We start from the raw sequence: 19610 nt of genomic DNA on the forward strand, positions 1-19610 counted from the left end.
CTTTCCAAACAAACAAGCAAACAAACAAATAAAAATTCAAAAAATGGTGCTGTAATAAGGGGATACTCACCTGGAAAAAGAATGAAATGCGACACCGCCATACAGCATAAAAAAAATAAAATTAAAATAAATGAAGTTCAAAGATTAAATTAGATTTAAAATCCCCTTCCTCAGCTGCAATACTGAGGGCACTTAGGCATGGGATTTCCAGGCCCTATGGTAATTCTAGGTTTAACTTTCTGAGGTCCCATCAAAATCTTTCCCATGGTGACTGCACCATTTTACATTCCCAACATGTACAAGCCTGCTTGGTTCTCTCTGTCCTCGTCAACACTTACTAGTTTCAGTTTTTTAAGTAGTAACCACCCTAGTGGATGTGATGTGGAATTTCACTGTAGTTTTAATTCTCATTTCCCTAATGGCTAATGATGTTGAGCATCTTTTCATATTGGCCATTTGAGTATCTTCTTTGGAGGAGTGTCCATTCAAATTCTTGGCCAATTTTTTTCTTTCATTAATTAAAAAAATTTTTTTTAAACATAACAACAAACACAAACATTCTTATCATATGATCACTCCATTCTACATATATAATCAGCAACTCACAATATCATCACATAGTTGTATATTCAGCATCATGATCATTTCTTAGAACATTTGCATCAATTCAGAAAAAGAAATAGAAAGAAAACAGAAAAAAAATTCATGCATACCATACCCCTTACCCCTCCCTTTCATTGATCACTAGCATTTCAAGCTACTGAATTTATTTGAACATTTGTTCCCCCATTATTTATTTATTTTTAATCCATATGTTTTACTCGCCTATTGACAAGGTAGATAAAAGGAGCGTCAGACACAAGGTTTTCACAATCACACAGTCACATTGTGAAAGCTATATCATTATACAGTCATCTTCAAGAAACACATGGCTACTGAACCTTGGCCCATTTTTAAATTGGTTTGTCTGTCTTTTGGTTGTTAAGTTGTAGAAGTTCTTTACATATTTTGGATATTAAACCATTACCAGATCTATGGTTTCCAAATATGTTTTCTCACAAACAAGAGGGGGGAAAAGGTATGTTACAAAACAAGATGGGCAGACTTTTGCTATGACACCAACTTGTAAAAAAAACATATCTGTTAAATAATATTAAAAGAAAGAGACCAGATAAATCCGGAAACCCAGAGGGCCCAGCCTCTCCAGAATATTAACTAGTCCCATACCCCTATCCCATATCATCGACAGCCCCTTCCAATGTGAAAAATTTAGAAAGGACATAGTTCAGATACCCCTAAAGAAAGGAGAAGGGAGAGTTATACAGAGAAGATAGGATTTAACAAATGAGTATGACTGTTGAATAGTGAACATTGATTTCTTTTATTCTCCAGTATCTGAGAGCAGCCAGACGAAATAACCTAAAATTGTGACATTGTAACCCATACCAAACTCTGAAATCTGTTCTGCCCAACTCATTGTTGGGCTGTGCTTTGGAATTTATTGCTTTTTTGTATATATGTGATTTTTCACAGAACAAGCAAACAAACAAGAAGAATTGTGTTTTGTCGGATGTTGGCTTGAAGATTCATTTCGAGATCTTTTCTTCAGTAACTTAAATATGTAAAGTATGCAGGAAGCGTTTTTGTTAAGGAAAAAAAAGTACTTTTCCCCCCTAAAGTAAAATAACTGATTGTTGCAGAATGAGAAACAGGAATGTATAGGACGAAACGGACGGATGACTGTGTGACTGTAAAACCTTGTATCTGATGCTCCTTGTGTCTACTTTATGGACAGACAAGTAAAACATATGGATTAAAAATAAATAAATAATCAGGAAACAAATATTAAAATAAATTTAGTAGATTGAAATGCTCGTGATCAATGAAAGGGAGGAGTAAGGGGTATGGTATGTATGCATTTCTTCCTGCTTTCTTTTTATTTCTTTTTCTGGATTGATGCAAATGTTCTGAGAGGTGATCATGGTGATGACTATACAACTATGTGATGATATTGTGAGTTACTGATTATATACCAAGGATGGAATGATCACATGGTAAGACCATTCGTGTTTGTGTGTTAGGTTTAAAAAAATGAAAAATTGAAAAAAACCATGGATGGATATAGAAAGAAGTCTTGTTGGAAGCGAATTTTATTGGTTGTGGTTAAAGTTGGCTAAGATTCTATAGTTTTATAAGATTTTCACCTTAATTAAATGAGGAATAAAAAAACAAAAGAATAATGATACGGCTGTCACACTGTGACTGTGTGATTGTGAAATCCTTGTGTCTGATGCTCCTTTTATCTACCTTGTCAACAAACGAGTAGAACATATGGAATAAAAATAAATAATACGGGGAACAAATGCTAAAATAAATTTAGTTTGAAATGCTAGTGATCAATGAAAGCGAGGGGTAAGGGGTATGGTAGGTATCTCTTTTTTTCTCTTTCCTGTGTTCGTTTTCTTTCTTTTTCTATTGTCTTTTTGTTTCTTTTTCTGAATCAATGCAAATGTTCTAAGAAATGATGAATATGCAACTAAGTGATGATATTGTGAATTACTGATTATGTATGTTGATGTTTTATTTTGTTTCTTAATTTTTTAACTAATAAATTTAAAAATAAATAAATAAATAACAGTAGCTTTATTAGTAAAAAAAAAAAAATGAAAGAAAGAGTTACGGAGATAAAGAAAGGAGCAGTAAAGGCTGAACGGTCCATTGTTGGATGGCGAAACTATGAGCGTTTATGTATTTTTCATTTCAGGCCTGTCTGAATTTCCTGCATGTTTGCATTTTCCTTGTGTCACAAGGAAGAAAATAAAATGAAATATTTATTTTATTTGAAAATGTAATTTTATTTAATTCATTTGTATTTTTAAACAGCTTTGTTGGGGCGTGATGGACACTGGAAAACTGTATATGAAGTTTTCATAAACGCATCCACATGTGAAATCATCACCACAATCAAAAGAATGAAATTTTCTATCACCCCCAAGTTTCCTCATGCTTCTTTGTCATCGATCTGCTTTCTGTTCCCATAGATTAAGTTTGTATTTTCTAGAATTTTATATAAACGAAATCATGTATATCCTTCTCTCTTCCTGTCTTCTTTCACTCAGCATAATCATATTGAGATTCATCCATGCTGTTTGATGAATTAAGTACCTTTTTTTTTCTCATTCCCTCATACCAAATGTATATGGCATACCAAATGTGTTGGCGGACATTTCGATTATTTCCAATTTGGTCTGCTATGAGTAAAGCTACTACGAACATTCATTTACAGGGTTTTATCTGGATATATTTTTTCTTTTTTCTTTTTTTTTGGAAAAACACCTAGCAGTGGAATGTGGTAGAGGTATGTTTAATATCTTAAGAAATTACCTGTTTTCCAAAGCGGTTGTACAATTTTGCATTCCTGACAACAATGTCAACACCAAGCTTGGACAGTCACTTTAAATTTAGCAATTCTGAGCTGAGACCCAGCATCAAGGGATTGAGAAAACCTTCTCAACCAAAAGGGGGAAGAGTGAAATGAGACAGTGTCAATGGCTGAGAGATTTTAAACAGAGTCGAGAGGTTATCCTGGAGGTTATTCTTACGCATTAAGTAGATATCACCTTGTTAGTCAAGATGTAATGGAGAGGCTGGAGGGAACTGCCTGAAATTGTAGAGCTGTGTTCCAGTAGCCATGTCTCTTGAAGATGATTGTATAATGATATAGCTTTCACAGTGTGACTGTATGATTGTGAAAAGCTTGTGTCTGATGCTTTTATCTACCTTATGGACAGATGAGTAGAACATATGGAATAAAATTAAATAATGGGGGAACAAATGTTAAAATAAATTTAGTTTGAAATGCTAGTGATCAATGAAAGGGAGGGGTAAGGGGTATGGTATGTATAAATTTTTTTTCTGTTTTTGTTCTATTTCTTTTTCTGAATAGATGCAAATGTTCCAAAAAATGATCATGATGATGAATATGCAACTGTTACTGAATTACTGATTATATATGTAGAACAGAATGATCAAAATAGGAATGGTTGCGTTTGTTTGGTGTTTTTTGGTATTTAAAAAAATAAAATTAAAAAATTATTAAAACAAACAAACAAAACATAGCAAAAAAATTTAGCAATTCTAGAACATAAAGTAGTGACATCACATTGTGGTTTTAAATTGCATTTCCCTAGTGACTAATGATATTGATCATGTTTTTGCATGCTTCTTTGCCATCAATATATTTTCCTAGATGGGGTGTGTGTTCAAATCTTTCGAGCATTTTTATTGGGCTGTTTGTTGACTTATTATTGAGTTTTTGAGAGTTCTTTATATACTCTGATAAATAAAGTCCTTTATCAGAGATCACTGTGAAAATGCCTTCTCTGTACACCTCCACCATCTCCTTTGATCTTTCTCTCACTCTTTAGGGGTATTTGGACTATGCGCATTCTAATTTTTTCATGTTGGAAGGGGATGTCGATAATATAGGATAGGGGGATGGAACTAGCTGTTGTCCTGGAGAGGCTGGGCCCAGGGCCCATCTGGAGGTTATAGGTTTCTGGAAAGTTACTCCAGTGCATGGAACCTTTGTAGAATCTTATATAATACTCTAGGTGTTCTTTAGAATTACTCAGGACTTTTAATGGAGCTGTCTCATCACTAAAATTCCACTTCCCCCTTCCCCTCGGGGTCCCAAAGTGGCCCACAGGTTTCAGCTACGATGCAAAGATCAAAAGCACGTACTTTTGCTCAGTACCCTTTTGGAGATGGAGAGAGAGGTGGGAGCATGAAAGCCAGCAGAGAAGGAAGCTGGATTTCCCCACAGAATCATGGAAAGAGGATGAAATTTCAGGGCAAGGGAAGCCTTTGGAGGGAGAGACACTGGTGGCAAAATTCCTTCCAAGAATAAATTCCAGGTGAAACTCCTTCCAGGCAGACCTTCAGGAAAAGGTTTTGTGTGGGCCGTGGGGGGAATCCAAAAAACTGGGGGGTTCATTCCATCCCCAAGCTGAGTGAAGGCCTGGGACCCCCCGACTTTGGGAGGAGTGGGAAATGGGGTCTGAGCATCTCTCTCTCTCTCTCGACCCCCGGGAATGTTGGGGGTCATTTGCAGCTGCCCCCCTCCCTGGGTGTCAGCTTCTGCTCCCCACTCAGCAGCCAAAGGGATCTTGTAAAAGGTGGTCAGACCAAAGGGAGAGATGTTTATTTGGTACAAAATATTTTGCACCAAATAACATTTATTTTGCCAACTATGTTTATTTTTTATATGTCCAAAATATAAATTTTGGGTAGCACATAATTTAACTTTATGGTCAGTTTATTTGAACACCATAAATACATGGAATCTTGAATAGGGCATGAGGTCTTGTTGGTTTGTACAGGTTAGTGTGATGCCCAGATATATTCCAGAGTAATATGGGCAGAGAATAAACAAGTATTTGCAAAATCCCCTTTGAAGACTGGGGAGAAAAAAGGAAACATTCAACTCCCCATCTGGGAAATTCCTGATATTCTCACAAGCAGTGGAGACAGCAAATTCAATTGGCGGAGCCCTTAATCTTGGGATTTTCCCTATGAAGCTTATTTCTGCAAAGGGGAAGCTAAGCCTATTGATAATAATGCCTAAGAGTCATCCCCAGAGAACCTCTTTTGTTGCTCAGATGTGGCCTCTCTCTCTAAGCCAACTCAGCTGGTGAACTCACTGCCCTCCCCCTTACATGGGACATGACTCCCAGGGGTGTAAATCTCCCTGGCAACATGGGAGAGGACTCCAGGGATGTGCCAGGACCAGGCATCAAGAGATTGACAAAGGCTTCTTGACCAAAAGGAGGAGGAGAGAATTGAGACAAAATAAAGTGTCAGTGGCTGAGAGATTTCAGAGTCGAGAGGTTATCCTAGAGATTATTCTTATGTGTTATACAGATATCCTCTTTTTAGTTTAAGGTGTATTGGAGTGGCTGGAGGGAAGTACCGAAACTGTTGAACTGTGTTCCAGTAGTCTTGATTCTTTTTTTTTTTTTTATAGCTCAGATGCAGCCTCATTCAGTGTTTTAACATGATTACTTTACAATTAGGTATTATTGCGTTGTCCATTTTAGAGTTTTTGTATCTAGTCCTGCTGCACAGTCTGTATCCCTTCAGCTCCAATTACCCATTATCTTACCCTGTTTCTAACTCCTGCTGGACTCTGTTACCAATGACATATTCCAAGTTTATTTTCGAATGTCGGTTCACATCAGTGGGACCATACAGTATTTGTCTTTTAGTTTTTGGCTAGACTCACTCAGCATAATGTTCTCTAGGTCCATCCATGTTATTACATGCTTCATAAGTTTATCTTGTCTTAAAGCTGCATAATATTCCATGTATATACCACAGTTTGTTTAGCCACTCTTCTGTTGATGGAGATTTTGGCTGTTTCCATCTCTTTGCAATTGTAAATAACGCTGCTATGAACATTGGTGTGCAAATGTCTGTTTGTGTCTTTGCCCTTAAGTTCTTTGAGTAGATACCTAGCAATGGTATTGCTGGGTCGTATGGCAATTCTATATTCAGATTTTTTAGGAACCGCCAAACTGCCTTCCACAGTGGTTGCACCATTTGACATTCCCACCAACAGTGGATAAGTGTGCCTCTTTCTCCGCATCCTCTAGCCTTGATTCTTGAAGACAGTTATATACTATATACCTTTTACAATCTGACTGTGTGATTGTGAAAACCTTGTTTGGTGTTCCTTTTATCCAGGGTATGGGCAGGTAAGTAAAAAAAAAAAAAAAAAAAAAAAAAAAGGATGAATAAATAATAAAAGGTAACAATTGGGTAGATTGAAATGCTGTGGGTTAATGAGAGAGAGGGATAAGGGGTATGGGATGTATGAGTTTTTCTCATTTCTTTTTCTCGAGTGATGTAAATGTTCTACGAAGATCATGGTGAAGAATACACAACAATGTGATTGTATAATGTGGTTGGACAGTTTGTGTGTGGGTAGTTCTCAATAAAAATATTTTTTTTTAAAAAAAAAGGGGTACAAATTGTAAAAAAAGAAAGAAAGAGAGAAAAGAGTAAAAGGTGGTCAGAGCCCTCCTTACAGAAGGGCCCCATTTTGTATGCACGGGCCCCCTTCAGTAGGCAGAATTAACCCTCCACCGTACCCCTACGTGTGTGCTGGACTCGGGGACACACTTTCTAAAAGTAGGACAAGGAGGGGAAAGAGAGTTCGCCGTGGGAAACCCGGCATGTGGTCGCCACCTCTGCCGGAGGTCAAGGCCACCACCCAGCGGAGGGCATGGGGGTGCTGGGGGCGCCCCGATGAGGCGGGACACAGAGGGTCCCTCACCTCCGTGCATCCCCCCAGGCTAGGAACAAAGGGCAGACAAACCCAGAGGGAAGCCTTCCCAGGGACCGCCGGCCAGGCGTCCTCAGCATTCTCAAGGTCACGGGAGGCAAGGAAACACGGAGAGCCCGTTCTTGGGTCACAGGAGGCCACGGAGGTGAGAGGCCCGAATGCAGAGTGGGGTCCTGGGGGGGCGGTTCCTGGGGCAGAAAGAGAACACTGGGGGATATACCAGTGAAGCCTGGCTAGAGTTAGGGGTTCAGCTAGAGGAATGTGTCATCGCTGGTTTCCTAGTTGGGACACAGCCGAGTGTTTACCGAAGAGGTGGCCGGAGCTCCAGCAAGGCGGAGCTCTCTGTGCCACTTTTTTCCCACAACTTTAAAATAATTCTAAAGTATAAAGTTTACTTTTCAACATGTCAGTCAGATCATGTCCCTCTGCCTGCAGCCCTCCATGGCTCCCATCTGCCTGGGGGTGAGAGCCCATGTCCTCCCCCACGGGCCCCCAGGCCCTGCACACCCTGCCCTGTCCCCTCTCTGCCCTCCCCTCCCCCCTTCCCACTCCCTCAGCTCCAGCCACACGGTCCTCCTCGCTGCTCCTGCAGCACACCAGGCCAAGGTCTGCCTCAGGACCTTTGCACTGGGCTGTTCCCTCACCTGGAATGCCCTTTCCCCAGAGATCCACGCAGCTCACTCTCACAGCTTCAAGTCTTGGCTCAAACCTCACCTTTTCAAGAATCTCATGCCTTCTTATCCTGGCCTGTCCCCCACTGTCCGATCTCCTTACCCCACCACTGGCCTCCTTTCCACACAGCACTTATCACCTTCCTACACACCATGACGCAACTGACTCGGCTCCTTAGCTGTTTATCTGTCGCTCCCAGGAGAAAGGAGCTCCGCGAGGGCAGGGATTTCCATCCGTTAGTTCGTTATCCTCAGCACGTAGGACAGATGAGTTTGCACAAGTCCCCTCTGGTTCCTGGGACAAATGACCACAAACTCAGCGGCTTAAGGCATGCACATTTATTCTCTCACCGTTCTGGGGCTTGGAAGTCTGACATGGATTTCAAGATACTGCAGGGCTGGTCCCTCCCAGAGGTTCAGGGGGAGAATCTCTTCCCTGCCTTTTCCGGTGTCCAGAGGCACCCACAGTCCAGGGCTCATGGCCCCTTCCTTCATCTTCAAGGCAGGCAAAGCTGTTCCACTCTGCGCCTTTTCTCTGGTGTCATGTCTCCCTTCCATCTTTTTGTCTACTCTCTCCTCTGCTGTTAAGGAGTCTCCTGATGACATCAGGTGCCCTCCTGATTATCCAGAAGCCTCTCTCCATCTCAGGGTCAGCTGATTAGCAACTTTAATTCCTGCAACCTCACATCCATCCCCCTTTTCCGTGCAACCTCACGTATTTGCAGGCTCCTGGGAATAGAACCTGGGTGTCTTTGGGGGCTTTTATTCTGCTGACCACAGGGCTCCATTGATACTTGTTGAATGCATGGATGGATATTGGTAGTGAAAGTTTTAGTGAGTGAGACATCCAATAAATGCTGGGGGTCTCAGTGGACCCCTGTTTGAGGGTTCCTGGAAGAAATGACATGTAAATCGGATTTGGAGGAAGGGGCATTCCTGGAGGGTATGGCACAGGAAAGGTTTCTGAGCAGGTCAAGGAGAAAGCACTGAGGCAGGTTGAAGGGTGGTGCAGCTGAAGGGTGCTTCTGGGGATCCTGCTATGTTTGAGGGGGGGCTCCCTGAGCCCTGAGCCTGTGAGTCCCGCAAACCCATTTCTCAGAGTTGGACACTGAGGCCCATGGAGTAGAAATGAAACCTGCTGAGTCCCTGCCTGGCCTAAGATCTGAGCCCAAACATCAGAAGACTTGACTAGCTGCAAAGGAAACCTCTGTGCAATGAGGTGAAGGAAACTTGAGGACATAATGTTGCGTGAAATGAGCCAGAAACAAAAGGAAAAAATAGCGTAGGTTCTCTTTACTATAAGCTAACTGTAATGAAGAAACTCGGAGAATTAAATTCAAGAACATAGGTTATCAGGAGATAGAAACTAGGCAGGGATTGGGCAGTTGAAGATGGAGTGCAGAACAATCACTAAGGTTCCTCGGAAAAGTTCAAACTGCAAGCTCTTACAGCAGTCACAGCTATTCTGGAGTTGTAAGTGTGATTTCCAAATTCTGAGATGCTGAGCTTTTTGTATATAACCTGGTTGTTCCCTGGAACTTTGGATATTTCTGTGACACCTGAGACTCAGAACTGGAGTTCTGCAGCTATGAACATCAGCATTACCCCATACGGCAACTGTAAAAGACACCGAAAAAGTGACCAGACTTCAATTAGAGATATGAATGAGGCTGATCTTCTAAAGTAAAGCAGACTAAAAGGTAAAGGATGATACTGACTGTATTTTTTTTCTTTTTGTTTTGTTCTTTTTAAATATATGGACTGTATTTTAAAACTTTAACTTCGGTATAAGACCAAAGGAAGGATGTTTATGTGCTGCAAAATTTATATTTTCAGTAGCATGCTATCTAATGTAACTTGTATGGCCAGTTTTGCAAACACCGTAACTTCACGGAACCTTGAACAGGACATGAGATCTTGTTAGTTTGTATCAGTTAGTGGGATACATTCCAGAGTAATCTGGGCAGAAGATCAAATAGAATTTGGAAAGTTCCCTTGAGGGACTAGGGGAAAATGTGGAAATATTGAACATTCCCACCTGGGGAATTCCTGCTATTTTCCCAAGCATTGGGGACTGGCAATTTAATAGGCCAAGCCTTAAATCTTGGGGTTTGTCCTTATAGAACATCTTCCTGCAAAGGAGAAACTAAGCCTACTTATACTTATGCCAAAGAGTCACCCCCAGAAAACCTCTTTTGTTGCTCAGATGTAGCCTCTCTCTCTCTTAGCCAAGCTCTGCAAATAAACACACTACCCACCCCGCCCCCCTTCCGTTGGACATGACATCCAAGGGTGTAAATCTCCCTGGCAAAGTAGAACATGACTTCCAGGGATGAGCCTGGCCCTGGCATCGTGGGATTGGCAAATGCCTTCTTGACCAAAATGGGGAGAAGAAATTAAAGAAAGTTTCTGAGGCTAAGAGATTCCAAATAGAGCTGAGAGGTCCTTCTGGAAGTTATTCTTATGCAAGGTTTCAGCAGATACTGCAAATTGCCACAGTACGCCAAGCCCCAACCAATAGTATTTGTACAAATCCTAGAGAATACCCTGGGCTCTATCTGGGACTCTATAAGAGTTTTATTTATTAAGTTTATTTTTTCAGAAATTTAAAGTCTCCACACGACTGCTAGACCAGATAAACCCTGGAACCCAGAGTTACCAGTGTCTCAAAGAACATCAGTCCGTCTCATTCCTCTACCCCATAATATCAACACCCCTTTTTCAGCACGAAGAAGTTAGAGTGAACGCAATCCAGATATCCTGAAAGACTGAGAGAAAGATCAAATGAGAGGGAGGAAGTGTAATGGAAAAATTAGGATTTCACAAACAGTGATAATTATTGACTCATTGACGCTTCTTTTTAGTTTCTAGTGCATTAGAATAGCCAGAAGGAAATACCTGAAATTGTTGAACTGAAACCCGCTAACCTTGATCTTTGAAAATGGTTGTGTAACTATAGAGCTTTTACTGTGTGACCATGGGATTGTGAAAACCTTGTGACCGATGCTCCCTTTACCCAGTGTACAGGTAGACGAGTCATAAAACACAGACATGCATGAAAAAAAATAGGTGAGGAATATGGGGGAAAAATACCGCTACGTAAACCACTGACAATAATTAACAGAACTACTTTGATAATCTTGCATCGATTGTAACAAATGTAACTCTTATAAAAAAATAGAATTACAAAAAAGGGCTGGCATCAATGGTAACAAATTGTCCATGCCAATGCAAGTGTCGGTGGTGGGGTGGGGTAAGGGAAACTTGTATTTTATTCTCGATTTTTCTGTAAACCCACAACTTCTCTAACGAAATTCTTTTTTTATTAAACAAAAAAAAGAAAAGAAAAGAAACCTCTGGTTCTCCAGGGATTAGGGTGACGTGGTAGAGATGCCCAACCCGGGTGCGAAATTTAAGTGGATGCCAAATAACTTAGTGATTAAGGGAAATAGTATTGTAGTGCAACATTTAAAAAAAATCAAAATTAATGCAAATGATTTAAGGCATCTCCTTAAACTTTGAGCCTGGGGTGAGTGCCTCACTTGCCTCACCCTAGCACGGGCCCTGAGACTTGAGGTTTGCAGGGAAAAGCGCAGGCCTGAAGTTGTATTCACAGGTATCTGGGCACTGGTCCTAGCTGGACCATATGTGAGGCATATTTCAATGCAGATGTCCTTAAACACACACACACACACGTAGATGTCAAAATAATTTACCAGCCAGGTGGGCCAAGCTGGGTGTGGTCATGATGAGTGTTTGATGACTGACTAAATGAAGGTATGTTGTGAATGGGTGGGTAAAGGATAAAATAATATAGAAAAGTCACCCGCGATTGCTGGGTGGTTATTTTGCCCCTTTTGCACCTCGCTGCCACCCTGGGAGGAAGGGACCTCACTTTCCAACCGAGGAAACTGAGACCTCTCTGTGCGGGAGGGCACTTCCTTCTCCAGGAAGTCCCCCCTGATGTCGCTGTGCTCCGCAGCCGGCCATGGTGGGCTTTGCTGATGCTGCTGCTGCTGGGCCCAGCGCACCAGAAGCGCCTCATAAACGTTTGCTGAACAAATCCAAGAGGAAAGGGAAGATGGGTGAAGGCCCTTTGGAAGATGCTTTCAGCCCTGGGATCTTCTTTTCCAAGGCTCAGAGACGGGAAGCAATGTCCCCCAAGGCATACAGCCACTAGCCCGCTGGCCAGCTCCATCTGCAGGAGCCAGGGGTCACCCATCACTACTGTACTGCCCGCCCCAATGGACGGGGTGCCCCGGCAGCGACCTCGTGCCAGCCCCTCCCCCGCCTCGCTGATTGGCCTGCCCCGGCCATCTCCGGCCACCTGTCGCTGTCTGTCCCTGGGCCACCCTCCAGGCGCTCCCTCCTGCTTGCCAGGCCCAGCGTGGCGGCTGAGGGGTAAGAGGGGCCCGGGCAGGGATATGCAGAAGTAGGGGTCCCCCGGGTCTGGAGAGGGCAACTCTGTGACCCACCAGGGTCCTCCAACTCCTGTGGCTGCTCCCCGATCCACGCCTAGAGTACCGCACAGTGGGCCCCTCCCCCATGGCCATGCCCCACCCCCTCCCCAGTCCTGGAGCCAAGGGAAGGGGCGCCTTTCTACCCAGGGGTACCCAGAAAGCCAGCTCTTGGGAAGCAGATGGGTGTGAAGTTCACTTCAAGTTCTGCAGGAGCCTGGGCTGGGGACTCTAGAGTCCTTGCACCAGTGGAGAGGGAAGGGGCTCAGTTCTGAGGCTGGGAGACCCCCCAGGACCTTCCTGCACTGCCCTGGCCTGTCACGGCCACAGCAGGGCTGGCTCTGCAGGGGCTTGAGCCCCGAGATTCGAAGGGGAGGCAGGGGGTGCAGGTGGTGAGAATGACCCCAAATGGAGACCCCCATGGAGCAAAGGCCAGGAGTGGGGGTGGCCTGGGAGGGGCTGGGTCATCCCGCTGGCTTGTCCCGCTGGCTTTGGGCACCAGATAAAAATAGTCCCTGGATTCAGGGAATTCGAGCCCGCCCCGGGGCCGCCTGTTGTGCTTAGGGCTGCGTCAGTGACTAATCGCTGTGTGACCTTGGGTGAATCCCAGCCCTCTCTGGGCTGTACACCCTCCACTGCCATGGTCAGCGATGCTGGGGCTGGGCTAAAGAGAGGGGGCCCGGAGATGGGGGACACGAGGCAAGCATGGGGGGCTGGTCTGGCTGGGGCTGTACCTTGCGTGAGCAGGAATTTGCGAGATCAAAGGGTGCTGCAGGCAGAGAGACCCATACAAGCACAGGCTGGGAGAGCCAAGGGGGGTGGTTTAAAAATGGATTCATGAAGCCCCCAGGTCAGGCCCAGGCCCAGAGCAGAGGCTAGTTAAGACAAACCACCCCCCATCCCTCCCAGCCAGACCCTGGACCCACTACTTTCCAGCTGTCTCCATGACCAGCAGAGCCTTGGAGGAGCTGGATGGAGGCCTGGGCAGCTGTGAGGCCGGCAGAGACCTTGCTGCACTGGCCGACCCCTGCCCCGGCCAGCCAGGGCAGGACACAGCTCGAGGTACCTGTTGGGGGCCAGGGGCCTACAGGACACATCCCTCCCCAAGCCCCCGGCTAAGCCAGGTGGCTCACCCTTGGAGGCTAGGCTCCCTTATTGGATTGATTTATGCTGTGTGCCCCATTTCCATTCTGGGGTTCAATTATTGTTTGGGGGGATCTCTAAGGTGCCTGGAGAACACAGGTGCTGGGCACGGTTCAAATCCACCTGGACCTGGTTCACAAACTGTGCTGCCACTGCGGTGCTGGGCACCTTGGGGCAAGACATCTGCTGTCTCTGAGCCTATCTACTTTTTCTGCTGTATGGCGCGAAAAGCTGGGTGGAGAGTGGGACTAGCTCAGGGTCCCCACCATCTTGATTCTGCCTCTGTTCCTAGTGGTGACGATGGCGAGGCTGAGCGAACTCAGCAGCTGGCCCCACGTGAGTAGTGGGGGCCTTTGGGTTTCAGCCCCCTGATTCTGGGACATGCTGGCCAAGGCGGGTGGGTTTTTACAGCCCACTGGGAGGATTTGGGCTCCATTTGAAGAAAGACCTGGAGGAAACACCCAGATTGTCCTTGCGCCACCCCACAGGACTTCCAGGAACCTGAGGCTGACAGCAGCCCAGCCAGCAGTATGGACGCAAAACCAAAGAAAATAGAAAAGGAGTCTCAGGCCAGAGAGGCCCCCAGCTCGGGGAAGGAGAGACTGAAAACAGGAGCAAGTGGGTTTGCAAGCAGGAGGGATGAGGCGGAGGCTGGGTTCTGGGTGGCCACGGAGGGAGGTCACCCAGGTTGATTCTTTGGATCGGGGGAGGGGGGGGATGAGGTGTCATGGTGTCCCCGTGGCTGAGTGACATCCAGATGTCACTGGGAGGAATCACACAGGCTGGGAGCCACGGCTATAACGGTCTGGCCTACCCGGGAAGGGGACCTGGAGAAACTGTGGCACACAGGCTTAGGACCTCTGCCTGGGTCACGCAACCAGGTGGGGGCGCCACTGCGGGCAGGGCCAGGTCCTCTCTCCCTGGCCCGGCGAGCCGCCAGCCCGCAGCCCGCAACCGCCCCCGCGCTTGCTTCCGCAGCCCTCCGGAGCGCCCCCGCGCGGAAGAAGGCGCAGAGCGCGCCACCCCCGCAGCCGCCGCCGCCGCCCGCCGGGAGCGAGCTGCCGCCCTGGGGAGACCTGACGCTCAACCAGTGCCTGGTGTTGGCGTCGCTGGTGGCGCTGCTGGGCTCGGCTGTGCAGCTGTGCCGGGGTGAGCGCGTCCCCCTCCCCCGGAAGGGCCAGGGGTGTCCCCGCGGGGACGGCCCGCACTCCTCCTCCACCCCAGGGACTTCCTACACTCCTAACCTCCCAGATGATCCCCTCCCCAGGTCGTGCGCCCCAACCCCCGGGATGGGCCCTGGGCTCCCCATTTGGACAGACTCGCACCCCCGACCCCTCCACGGTGCACCTTCCTCAGAGAGCGCCTCCCGGGGCGGACCTGAACCCTCTGCCTCGCCAGGGAAGGGCCGGGGCCCCCTCAGGTTGCTCCTGCAGCGCCCCGCTGGTCAATCCTTTTGCAGAAAGGGAAAAGGAGGAGAGCGGAGGAGAGGCGAGGGTAGAGGAGGGAAAGGGCGTGCCCGTAGCGGCCGGGACCCGGAGTCCCTTCTGAAGGCCGGGAGGGGTCCGGCCCGCTTCGGAGACCATCAGGGTCGTGCTGCACCCCGGGGAGTCCGCTCCGTCTGTGTCAGGAAACGCTTCAGGCCTGCCTGGCGGAGGCAGAGGGCTCCCGAGATGAAAGGCAGGGATGCACAATATCGTAGGTCCCCGCCCGTGTCTGACTTGCATCGACTCCCACCCAACCCCCAGACGCCGTGGCTGGAGAAGCGGCCGCCCCCGCGCCGGCCCCGGAGCCGTGGGTCCCGCCAAGCGCAGCCCCGATGGGGCAAGAGCAGCCTCCGGTAAGCACTTCCTTCGAGGGCCCGCGGGCAGCGCTGCCTCATTCGGGGCTGGGGCCGGGGCCGGCCCGCGAGGTGGGCACCGACGCCAGCGGCCCACGCTGTCCCGCTTTGCAGCCGCCGCCCGCGGCCTGGGTCCCCACACTGGAATCCCCAGCGCCCCCGGTGGAGGCGGATGAGAGGCCTGAGGATCCCGGGAGCAGAGAGGCCGCAGAGAAGTCCAGGAAGTCCAGCGGGGAGGACCACGCCCCCGTCGCCAAACCAGGACCCGAGGAGAAGCCGCCGGGGCACGAGGGGAGGAAGGAGGCGAGGCCACGAAAAGAGAGACCCGGGAAGGAGGAGAGGCCCCGGCGGGAGGCGAAGCCGCGGGCCGCCAAGGAGCCCCAAGCAGCCCTGCCCCGGCGCTGGCAGGCGCGCGAAGAGGGCCACCGGCCGTGGCAGCGAGACTCGGGTGACCCCGAGCGCAAGAAGAGGCGGGGCTGCGTCTCTCCAGGGCGGGTGGCGGCGGAGGAGCGGGCTCTGGGCCGCCAGAAGCGCCGAGCGGGCAAGGGGCGGGACTGAGCGGCCTAATAAAGACAGGGTCCCGGCCGCCGCAGCTCCTCCTCCTTTGCGCCGCGACCCTGGACCCAGGCCCTGAGCGCTGCCGGGTGCAGAAACCACCCGCCTGTGCCCACCCCGCACTCCCCATGTCCCCCTTCCACGCACAGAGGCGCCCGCAGGCTCTCGCTGGACTTTATTAGGCCGCGGCCCAGGGCTAGAATAAATACTTGGCGGGGTGCGGGCGGCCGGGCTCAGCGGCAACCGCACTCGGTGGCCACCATATTGGGGACGTGGCGCGCGCTGATGCGCTCCTCTGCCAGGCTGATGAGGACCTTGCCCGCGTAGGCCGTGGGCACGCAGCAGGGCGGCCGCGCCAGGGCGGCCCCGCGCGCCTGCATCTTGAGCAGCAGCACCGCGTGGTTGCCGTAGTGCGGGTTGCGGTCGGACTGCGGCCAGGCACAGGCACCCTGACAGTTGTTGGCCTGGTAGGTCTCCGGGATGAGCACGGAACGCTCGGCGCGCAGGTCGACGCTCAGCTCCCGCAGCGCGCACGGCCCGTCGCCGCCCGCCCCGGCGCTGCGCTGCGACCGCCCCACCGCCCGCTCCCGCCCGCGCCGCTCCGCACGCAGCCCCTGCAGGGCCTTGAGCAGCAACAGCGCGCGCAGCGGGGTCCAGGGCCGGTCGCCGCCTCCGGGGCCCGTGCACAGCGCGACCAGGCGCGTGAGCAGCGGCGCGGCGGCGGGCGGCAGGTCCGGGATGCTGCGCAGCTCGGCGGCCGCCGCCTGCAGCTTGGCGGCCACGCGGCGCGCCAGGCCCGCGGCCCACGGCGTCTCGACGGCTTCCGGCAACGGCGCGGACTCTTCGGCGGCGGTGGGCGGAGGTAGCAGCAGCAGCAGCGGCTCCTCGCCATCGAGTAGGCGCTCCAGGGCCGCGGGATCGGACAGGTTGATGAGGCCTTGCGGGGAGCCGGCCAGCGCGCCCGGGTCCAGGGCGAGGCGCGGCGGCGAGGCTGGGCCCGGGGGGCCCCGCAGCGCGCGCACCAGGTGCGTGAGCGTCTCCAGGAAGGGGTCGGTGCTGGCCGGCGGCTCCTCGGGCTCCGGGGACAGTCTGCGTAGAAAGAGGTGCGGTGAGTGGCTGGCCGGCTCCCCACCCCCCACCCTACCGTCATCCCACGCCCGCCTGGGTTTCCACGCACTTGAACGGCGGGACGGGTACCGTGTCCAGCCGGCCGTGCGCGGGCAACAGCGTGAGCCCGGGCCGCGGCAGCAGGAGCAGGGCCGGGGTCATCCGCGTGAAGCAGCGGGCGTCGGCTCCGAACAGCAGCGTCTGCAGCTGGGCGGTGCTTAGGGGGGGCCCTGAGGCGGAGTCAGGGCGCTGGCTCAGGGGCTGGGGAGAGAGCAACCCGCCCGGCCACCGCCCCGTTCCCCACTCTTTTTGCACCGGCCTACCGTCTTCGCGGGGCCGCAGGCTCAGCGCGAGCCCGGAGCCGTGCCAGGCCCCTGCCGGGTGTTCCACGTGCAGCACTAGGTAGCGGGTGTCCCGGGACGGGCAGAGACTCTGTGGAGACGCGAACTCAGCCCGCCAGTAGTCCTGTCGACCCAGCCCCTCCTCCCGCCCCACCTGCCAGCGACCCAACCACAGCCGCCCCTGCAAGACAGCCCCTGTTTTCCCTGAAGCACAAACCTTTGCAAAGATGGCCCCCCCCTCCCCAACTGGCCAGCCTGCAATTTGCCTGGACTCCAGGTGTTTGTAAACCGCCCGCCTTAATTCCCTGGCAGGTACCTGGGCTTCGGGCAGCCCAGCCCCAGTGACAGTGACCTCAGGGCCCGGCCCTGGGTACAGCACCAGCAGCGCCATTTCCGGGGGACTGGCTTCTCCAGGTGGGGGCTCCTGGAACCTCAGCATGGGGGTCGGCTCCCACGCTACTGTAGCCAGGATAAAGGGGGGAGATCCCTGAGCCCCAGGCCTGTCCCAGCCAGCCCAGAGGCAAATGCCTGCCACAGAGAGGGGGGGGAGCTGCACAACTGGGGGCCTCAGGGGTGTGGGGTGCAGGGGACCTTGCAGGCACTGGTGTGGTCCACCTTTGCTGCCTTCCTGTGACCCAGGTGGAGCAACCAAGGGATGTGGGTGAGTTTGTGCCTTTGCCCCCAGCCCTTGGGGTCACAGGGCCTTGGGATCTGCTTGGGAGAGGCCCCAGGTCTCCTCGGAAGCCCCTTCCCTGCACTGGCCCTCCCTGAAGGAAATGGCCTCTGAGAACAGCTCATACCTGGTTGCAGAGTGGGGGTTCTACTGGCCCTACCCCAAGTGGCTTCTTTGTGAGTCTGAGGGGACACTTACTCAGGCCCTGCCGGCAGGGACCTCCTACCCCCAGCGTGGCCCAGCTGGAGCCCCACCCTGAGGGCACAGAGCCTCAACTATGGTGGGAGGGGCACAGGGAACATAAGACCTGATGGGGCTCACAGAACCCAGCCTTGCTCAGGACTCCATGTCCTCTCACTCAAGGTGAGAGGTCTGCAACTAGGGGCCTTGTCCCTTGCCTGGATTGGTGGGGCCCCCAACATACCTTCCTCCAGGTGAAGGACCACCAGGCGCTGCACCCTGGGCTCCTGCAACCAAGTTCTCAGCCGCCTCAAGGGTGCTAGGGCTGCCAGCTGGTCGCTGAGGCGGCAAACCCCAAAGGTGGCCAAGTCGCGGGGACCCCAGCGGGCACCCCTCACAGCCTCCAAGAAGGCCCATTCGTAGCTGCTGATGGCACCTGCCACTTGCAGTGGGGTGCTACTGCTGCCCCTGTCCAGCTTCACCAGGCACAGGGGATCCCCGGGGCTGCCTGGACGCCAGTCCCAGTCTCTCCCAAAGCTGAGGCCCTCATTATGCACAGTGCTTCTGACTGGCTCCTGGGCAAAGGCTGGGGTGCTGGGGACCTCTCCTCTGGGATCCTCAGCTGCCAACACAGCCCCCATGGCCACGAACACCAGGAGAGAGGGTGGACCGTGCATGGTGGGTGTGGAGGGCTAGGCCAGTGGGATTATATGGGCTGGGCCGGGGCACTCCTCCATGGCCCTGACCTTGGGTGACAATGCCCAGTGTGGTGCCACGCTGGAGGAGGCACCTTCAAAGGCCTCTCTGTTCTGCCTGAGGCCTATCTCACCCGTTGCGGAGATATAAAGCATAGCCAGTGGGCTGATGTGTCAAAAGTGTTGTCCTTGACTGGCATTTCTTTTGGGGACAGGAGTGGGAATCAGAGCAGGGAGTGACTGGCCTGGCTGTAAACAGAGCTGATCACAGGCCAGAGCCTGCACTGAGGACTTCAGCCTCCTTGGGGGGCCCTACAAACAACCTCAGCAGAAGGTGGGGTGGGGGGCTCCAGGGGCAGAGGCATCTCCACTTGCAAGCCCCAGAGGGAGTGAGGTGTGTTGGCGCCTCTCCTGTTATAGGACCCCAGACCTGCTGATGCCTGCCCTGGAAGGGCCTGTTTGGTGGCTGCTGGGACAGAGCTGCCACCAGAGCAGGCAGCCCTGAAACCCAGTTGTCCCTGGCTGTGCCAATGGGAACCTCCTGACCCCTGGTGGGGGGCTTCCATGGGCCCTCCTCCTTGCCCTACACCCACATACCCATACATT

The 19610-nt window shown here is 51.0% G+C and overlaps 2 protein-coding genes across 2 annotated transcripts; one reads left to right on the forward strand and one right to left on the reverse strand.

The window, feature by feature from the left end:
• The first annotated feature begins 12367 nt into the window (after positions 1–12367).
• JSRP1 (junctional sarcoplasmic reticulum protein 1) lies at positions 12368–16039 on the forward strand. Its single transcript, XM_077119548.1, has 7 exons — positions 12368–12417; positions 13383–13535; positions 13909–13952; positions 14105–14234; positions 14595–14765; positions 15362–15453; positions 15568–16039. The coding sequence occupies exons 2-7, from the start codon at positions 13418–13420 to the stop codon at positions 16009–16011; spliced, it is 999 nt and encodes a 332-aa protein (XP_076975663.1). The 5' UTR covers positions 12368–12417; positions 13383–13417; the 3' UTR covers positions 16012–16039.
• A 127-nt stretch (positions 16040–16166) lies between these two features.
• AMH (anti-Mullerian hormone) lies at positions 16167–19528 on the reverse strand. Its single transcript, XM_077121254.1, has 5 exons — positions 18554–19528; positions 17773–17915; positions 17439–17547; positions 17186–17345; positions 16167–17097 (listed from the first exon to the last, which is right to left on the reverse strand). The coding sequence occupies exons 1-5, from the start codon at positions 18984–18986 to the stop codon at positions 16242–16244; spliced, it is 1701 nt and encodes a 566-aa protein (XP_076977369.1). The 5' UTR covers positions 18987–19528; the 3' UTR covers positions 16167–16241.
• Between the last annotated feature and the right edge of the window lie 82 nt (positions 19529–19610).

Source organism: Tamandua tetradactyla, chromosome 11 (assembly GCF_023851605.1).
Source record: "Tamandua tetradactyla isolate mTamTet1 chromosome 11, mTamTet1.pri, whole genome shotgun sequence".
NCBI lineage: Eukaryota > Metazoa > Chordata > Mammalia > Pilosa > Myrmecophagidae > Tamandua > Tamandua tetradactyla.

Excerpts from the sequence above, each read along its gene's own strand:
- JSRP1 (XM_077119548.1), top strand. The coding sequence starts at position 13,418 with ATGACCAGCAGAGCCTTGGAGGAGCTGGATGGAGGCCTGGGCAGCTGT. Across the intron at positions 13,536-13,908 it reads AGGGCAGGACACAGCTCGAG|TGGTGACGATGGCGAGGCTG; the intron begins GTACCTGTTGGG and ends CTCTGTTCCTAG. Across the intron at positions 15,454-15,567 it reads TGGGGCAAGAGCAGCCTCCG|CCGCCGCCCGCGGCCTGGGT; the intron begins GTAAGCACTTCC and ends CCCGCTTTGCAG.
- AMH (XM_077121254.1), bottom strand. The coding sequence starts at position 18,986 with ATGCACGGTCCACCCTCTCTCCTGGTGTTCGTGGCCATGGGGGCTGTG. Across the intron at positions 17,548-17,772 it reads CTGGGCTGCCCGAAGCCCAG|AGTCTCTGCCCGTCCCGGGA; the intron begins GTACCTGCCAGG and ends GCGTCTCCACAG. Across the intron at positions 17,098-17,185 it reads GTACCCGTCCCGCCGTTCAA|ACTGTCCCCGGAGCCCGAGG; the intron begins GTGCGTGGAAAC and ends CTTTCTACGCAG.